Genomic DNA, 7,436 nt, shown 5'->3' with positions numbered 1-7,436 from the left:
AGATATCATCCATCTAGTCAGACCAGCATCATAGATAAGGAATTTGAGACCTTGGAATGGGAAGTTCCACTGTTGGGTGGTAGAACATTTGCTTATAGTCTAATATTAAACTGAGGATCACCTGTGGTGTGTCTCTGTGGATATTTTTCATGGGAAAGGTAGCGTCAAACATGGAGAGAGATAGTTTTCTAGTTATTAAAGCTTTTCAGCATCAGAGTTAGATGATTTCTATAACTGGTTTGGTTGCTGTTATAGCCAACAGCCATAAAAATCACTTGTCTTTGCTATTCCTAAAAACTCCAGATTTTTTTGAGGGGGGAAGATTGAGAGAGAGAAAGAGAAAGAGAGAGAAACACTTCCTCCCAAAAGCATCATTACTCTTACACTCTCTTAACTTAAAATGTTAGAAACCCCCCCCCCCAGAAATTTTCAAAGGCTCCTTTCAACCTTTCCCCCAAAGGTATACATGTTTGCCACTGAATTCCCTTCTTTGTCATTTGATTTTTTATTTTAAAAGTTTAGGAACTACTCAAGACACTAGAGAGAGCTGAAGAATCTTTTGGAATTCCTAAAGGGACAAGATCAAGGGCCACTGAAACATAACATTTTAGGGCCAAGAAGGACCTCTTTATCTGAACCCTCCAATCCTTTGATTATCAACTCCTGCCATTAAATCTAGACTCCTTAATTTCTGAAGGTAAGTCAACACTCCATAGTCATACTCGATAGTTTCTAAGTCATATTTATGTGGGATATAATCATACTATATATAATAATATATATAGTTATAGTATAATAATACTCTGAAATACTCAAGTGAATTTGTGATCTTGGGCAAGTTACCAAGAGCCCATCTTTGAGCCTCAGTTTCCTTGTGGGTAAAATAATGGGATTGGACTTATTGGCCTCTGAGGGTCCTTCCAGCTCTAGAACCATAGTCTTATACACAAACACATGGAAGGACAAGTTCCATAGAATGGACAGATGTGGCAGCATTGTATTTTATATCATTGGAGAGAACATTCACATCATTGGGATCCAAATTCTTTCATAGGATATGCATTTTGGGAGAAATTGTATGTTTTCTCCTTTTGTAGACAACTCATCCTCTAGAACAGTTTATTTCAAAATCTACTTCCCACTAGGGAAGAATGATTCTTGGAAATAAAACTCTAAAGGATTATTCTTCGGAAATTATCATACTGTTGGAGGAGCTTCTGGGTTGGGTGCATTTATCCAAGTCTTTTCAACCCAGTAATGTAAGCTTGAAAAGGTTCTGGCACATGGACGGGCCATATATCCAGAGCTATCTATTCAATAAACAATTTAAATAGGTAAATGTAATATGCACATGAAGTGGACATCAAATGTAATGAATGTAATATGATCAGAAATGTTTGTTGGATTGATCTCTATCAGTCAAATGGAAGTGTATATAAAGTAGATGCTTTCTCTTCCACAGTCAGCAATGCAGGCATGACCACTTTGATGGGTGTAGAGTTTGTCCCACTGAAGTGGGATGATAATATAGATTGAATATAGAAAGAACCTCTTGGATCATAACTTCCCTTATATCATTTTTCAAATATCCGTTGATTGCCTGGATGTTTTTTTAAAGCCTTTTCCTTCTATCTTAGAATTAGAGTATTGATTCTAAGGCAGAGTAGCAGCAAGGGCTAGGCAGTTGGGGTTAAGTGACTTGCCCAGGGTCACACAGCCAGGGAGTGTGTGAGGCCATATTTGAACCCAGGACTGTAAACCTGGCTTTCTATCTACTGTGCCACCAAGGAGCCCCGATTGTCCAGGCTATTTTATTTTATTTGTTTGTTTGTTGGTTGGTTTATTATTTGTTTATTTTTATTTTTTATTTTTATAGAAAAATTTTCCATGCTTACATGATTCATATTCTTTCCCTCCCCTCCTCTCACTCCTCTCCCATAGCCAACGTGCAATTCCACTGGGCTTTACATGTAATATTGTCTAGATATTTTAAAGAGATGGGGCAATTGGGTGGTGCAATGGATAGAGAACTGGGACTGGAATCTGGAAGATTCAAGTTCAAATACAGCCTCAGTTACTTACTAGCTGTGTGACTGTGGATGGGTCACTTAACCTCTGTTTGCCTCAATTTCTTCACCTGTAAAATGAGGATCATAATATCTCACAGAGTTGTTGTGAAGATCAAAGGAGATAGCAATTGTAAAGTATGCAGCACAGTGCCTGGCACATAAATGTCAGCTAGTATTATTTTAATCATTAGATACATATTTAAACCTGTGGTGGTTTAATGGATAGTGAAGGAATTGTGGGAACTGAGTGAACCACACTGATTCCATCTTGCGACTCAGTTTCGGATCTAGATCAGTTCCCTTTTTGTTCAATTTTGAGTCTAGTCCAATTTCTGCCTGGTGAGAAGAGTTTATGGAAATTGTTTGATCCTAGTGCTGTGGAAGCTGGACCTTCTCATCTTATTGCTTAGAGACCCTTGGACCAAGGACCTAGGTTATTCTGACCAGAAACCCCATCAGATCCAAAGATTGATGGAAAGTTTTATTGCAATCATACATTTCATATATTTTGCATGATAATACATATATAACCCAGATAAAATTAAATTGTCTGCCAGCACTGAGAGGGAGAATGGAAGGGAGGGAGAGAGATAAGTTTGATCATATAACTTACAAAAACTCGTGTAGAAATTCATTATTTCATGTAGTTATATTTTAATATAAATGTTATTTATATATTTATATATGTTCATATTATATATTAATATATAACACATCCACATAATATATTATATTCACATATAAAATTCATAAGTTATATATTTATGTGTACCATTTTTATTTATGCAATATATTTATATTATATTTAATTATATTTATTTATAAATTAATTGTATTTATTATATTTAATATATTTATATAATTTTATCTCTTATATACATAATCTATTTATTTATAATAAAACTATAAATTAAAAAAAGAAAAAACAATTATACATTTAAAGCAACTCATTTTTCTTATCTGAAAACTGGCCCCATATTGGCCAATCAGTTACTATTTTGTTATTCTTTTGATTGAATACAGACATTTACGGAGGAAGTGGGACCCCTTTTTTTTATGATTTCAGGGAATCACATCTGTTTATTCTCCACCTCCCAACTCAGAAAGTCCCTAATCCTTCTTCCAATTATAAATCATTATATATCTTGTTTTGTATCATGATTGTTGTTATCAATTAATGCCTAAAAATCTGTCTCTCCCTTCATTTGGGGTTCATTGCCAAGCTGAAGAGCCCTGGTCCCAATTTGTTATGCAATTACAAAGCATTGCTTAATAAACTGATACACCTGGAAGTTCAAAACTTTCCTCTGCCATCTCAGATTCCATCCATCCCAGTAGAGTGCTCTTCTCAAAGCTAGGAAGTATTGACTTCAGGTCCTGCCATTGCTACATCCTGGTTATATGCCCTTGAGAAAATCTCTTAAATTCTCAATACTCCTGGCTGGTGCTGATCTGCATTGGGAAAGAATGTTTCCTATGTTAGGAATTCCAAAGAAATCACAAGTCTCATGCAAAAACAAACAAATCTATTTCTACAATTCATTCCCACCCTAGTAGAATATTCTTTGGATCTCTGGTCCTTAACACAGCGCCTTCACCATGGTAGTCATTTCCCAATTGCCCATTAGCTCAGCATTGATAGTTCCATATCTTTTTGGATTAGCTAAGTAGAATGCTAGTTCCTTGGTTCCAGGGTTGATCATTCCTTCTGCGGGGAGGAATATGTTCTTTGTATCTTTAGTATCTTAACACTGTACCTGGTCTTTAGTAGGTGTTTAATCAAAATATTGAATTGAATTGGAGGCAGAAGGATAGATTAAATAACTCTTTGATGTCTCTTTCAGGTCCATGATAACCTTCCTCAAAAATTAGCTTGGGGAGTATGTGTTGTCTCTGGTAACAGATGCCACTTGGAAGGATCCAAAGAGATGGATTCAACAGAAAAACCAGACAAGGAAAAGTTACCCCAAAATGCTTTGCCTACTATCCTCCCTCTGAAAGACAATGAAGTCTACCACCTCTTTGTGAGCTATAGCAGCTTGGACTCCTCCTGGGCCCACAAGTTCATCGAAAAACTAGAGGCTGATTACTCAGATCTGAGGATCTGCTACCATGAGAGAGACTTTCTTCCAGGGAAAAACATCATTGAGAACATGGTCGATTGCATTCAGCAGAGTCAAAAGATGCTGTTAATCCTTAGCCAAGACTTTGTCCAGAGCAGATGGTGTCTGTTGGAGGCCAATCTCTCTGTTTTTCGTTTCTGTATGGAGAGAAAACCTGTTATCCCCATCATGCTAAAACCCTGCCAGGTTCCACTTCATTTGAACCATTTGACATATCTCGATGTCAATGACATCTCCTTCTATGAAAAGGTCCTCAAGACCCTCTGCACACCCAACCATCTCATGAAACATTCCACACTTGTCCCATACCAGTTCTCCTCCATCTACAATGGGAAGACCCTGATGGTCCTGCCCTGTATCAATAAAGACAACCTTCCATCATGGAAACTGGGAACCTTCAGCACTTTGAATATCCCTGATCCCCTGAGAATGGTCATAGATGATCCAGAAGTTTATAGAAGAGCCATTAACATCCTGAATGAGGTCTCTTCTCCCAAAAGCTGTTTTCGATATTCGTGTTGCAGGATCACATTATGCATTCTCCTCTCATTTTTTAGCCTATTGATTTCTATCTTTGCTCTCCTTTATTTCTTCGCGATTTATAAGATGGCAATCCCACAATCCCCAAAAGAAATTATTACTTTCTTCTTCGTACATTTCCCTGTACTATTTCTAAGTATGAGTATTATAGCCTTAGTGGTGAATATTATGTGTTGGGGTAGAAGATGGACAAAAGAGAAATTACGAGAGTTGAACCTAAAAGTAGGAGAAGCCAACCTCATTCTGACTAATCATTCCGTGCTGATTGGTTGTGAAACTATAAACAAACTCTATTTTATATATGTTTCACTTAAAGATTGTAAAAAAGTTTTCCAGGAAACATTTCCTAATGAAAACCCTTCTGCTGAGGAAATGTTCCAAAATGCGATAATTCGCTATTCTTCCAGTTATGCCTGCTGTGTCGCAAATAAACATTTTCCCCTCCTTGAAGAAGTAGTAGAGCCAGGTCACATGAATGATGGCATATGCTTTTGCCAATATGTCTCTATACAGGTGAAAAAAAACAGGTGGCTGGGTCCTGGGATATGGATGACTTAGTTTGGTTCAGTACCTGGAAATAGAATGAAAGATTCCTCATCTTTTATTGAGATGACAGTGAAGTGATGAACTATTCCTCTTTGTGTGTGTGTGTGTGTGTGTGTGTATGTGTGTGTGATTCTTAAAAAATTTTTTTAAACCCTTGCTTTCTGTGTTAGTATTAATTCTAAGACAGACAAGGGGCAAGGACTATGTAGTCGGAGTTAAGTGACTTGCCCTGAGTCATATGACAGGGAGTATCTGGGACCAGGTTTTTTAAAAAAAGATATTAATTTTCCCAATCCCATGTAATAATTTTCAACTTACATTTTATGAAATTATAAGACACAAATTGTCTCTTTTTGCCCTTCCTACCCAACTTGTCCTTCCTTTCCTGACCACTCCTGAAGATGGAAAGTAATTTGATTTGTGTTATATATGTATTTTCATGCAAAAGATGCTTCCATTGTAGTCAGTTTTGTAAGAGAGAATACTCATATAAAATCAACACCCATAAATGAACTAACGTGAAAAATAGTCTGCTTTGATCTGTATTCCAACTCCAATAGGCTATGCTCCCACACACTCTAGCGAACCAGATGTTCTCTATCTACCTTTCATGTTATCTTCTGCAGGAAAATTTCCTCACTGTCACCTTGTTGGTTCTGTCACTCTAGCATTTGTGGTGAAGCACCATTCCAAGGTTGGTAGCAGAAGATTCTGCATGCTTTCCCTGCTTCTCCTCTGCCATCTGGGCTCCACCTCCTTTGTTCATATTTTAAAAAATAACTTACACTCCATCTTAGAATCTCTATAGTGTATTAGTTCCAAGGCAAAGAAGCTATAATGATTAAGTAGTGGGGATTAAGTGACTTGCCCAGAATCAGAGACCTAGGAAGCTTCTGAGGTCAGATTTGAATCCAGGTCATCCTGACTGCAGTGCTAGCAATCTATATATGTTACTATCTAGTTTCCTAAGGGAGGGTAGGGGTTCTTTTTATATTTTCCATTTATCATGCCATTTGTCTAAAACAGTGATTCCCAAAGTGGGTGCTACTGCCCCTTGGTGGGTGCTGCAGCGATCCAGAGGGTGGTGATGGCCACAGGGGCATTTATCTTTCCTATTAATTGCTATTAAAATGTTTAAAAAATTAATTTCCAGGAGGCTAAGTAATATTTTTTCTGGAAAGGGGGTGGTAGGCCAAAAAAGTTTGGGAGCCACTGGTCTAAAACTTTAGATGGATAAAAATGTGTTACTTGAACTCCAAAAGAGGTTGAAGTAATCGAATACTTCTTCCTGAAATACATTGTATTTCAAGAAATTATCAATGAAAACTGCCTTGATACCCTAGAACCAGAGGGTACGATAAAAATGGAAAGAATTCATTGATTTTTCTCCTAAAAGAATAAGAATATTATATCCAAATTCCAGAGCTCCCAAGTAAAAGAGAAAATACTTCAAGCAGCCAGAAAGAAACAACTGAAATATCAAAGAACCAAAGTTAGAATAACACAAGATTTAATAGTTATATTAAAAGACTGGGGGGACTTCAAATATGATATTCTAGAGGGCAAAGAAATTAGCCAACAATCACCTATTCAGCAAAACAGTATAATTCATGAAGGGAATAAATAGATATTCAGTGAAATAGAGGACTTTAAAGCATTCCTGTTGAAAAGACTAGAGCTAAAGAGAAAATCTGATTTTCAAATATAAGATTCAAGAAGCATAAAAAGGTAAATATGAAAAAGAAATCATAGGAATTCGATAGGGCTAAACTGTTTACATTCCTACATGGGAAGATGATACTTGTAACTCCTAAGAACTCTATCAATATTACAGTGGTTCTAACCTTGTTAGAAGGTTGTATAAACAGACAGAGGGCATGGATGTGAGTTGACTATGATGAGGTGATATCTAAAGAAAATAAAATTAAGGGATGAGAAAGAGGAGGAAGAAAGAAAGAGGAAGGGGAAGGCAAATGTGGAATGCGATAAATTGTCTTACATAGAAATGTGAAAGAGCTTTTACAGTGAGGGGAAAATGCAGTGGTGGTGGTGATTATTGTTTGAACATTACTCTCATCTGAATTGACTCAAAGAGGGAATAATATACACACTGACTTGGGTATAGAAATCCATTTTACCCTATATAGGGTTGTAGTAA

General features: G+C 36.7%; 1 protein-coding gene across 1 annotated transcript; it reads left to right on the top strand.

Moving 5' to 3' along the window:
• The first annotated feature begins 567 nt into the window (after nt 1-567).
• On the top strand, nt 568-5,290 carry LOC123234367. Its single transcript, XM_044660274.1, has 2 exons — nt 568-697; nt 3,914-5,290. The coding sequence occupies exon 2, from the start codon at nt 3,998-4,000 to the stop codon at nt 5,288-5,290; it is 1,293 nt and encodes a 430-aa protein (XP_044516209.1). The 5' UTR covers nt 568-697; nt 3,914-3,997.
• Nucleotides 5,291-7,436: the final 2,146 nt, after the last annotated feature.

This window comes from Gracilinanus agilis, chromosome 2 (genome assembly GCF_016433145.1).
Source record: "Gracilinanus agilis isolate LMUSP501 chromosome 2, AgileGrace, whole genome shotgun sequence".
NCBI lineage: Eukaryota > Metazoa > Chordata > Mammalia > Didelphimorphia > Didelphidae > Gracilinanus > Gracilinanus agilis.
This window is presented reverse-complemented; position numbering and strand designations above follow the sequence as displayed.

Bases quoted from the DNA above. Each gene is read 5' to 3' on its own strand.
- LOC123234367 (XM_044660274.1), top strand. From the start codon at position 3,998: ATGGATTCAACAGAAAAACCAGACAAGGAAAAGTTACCCCAAAATGCT.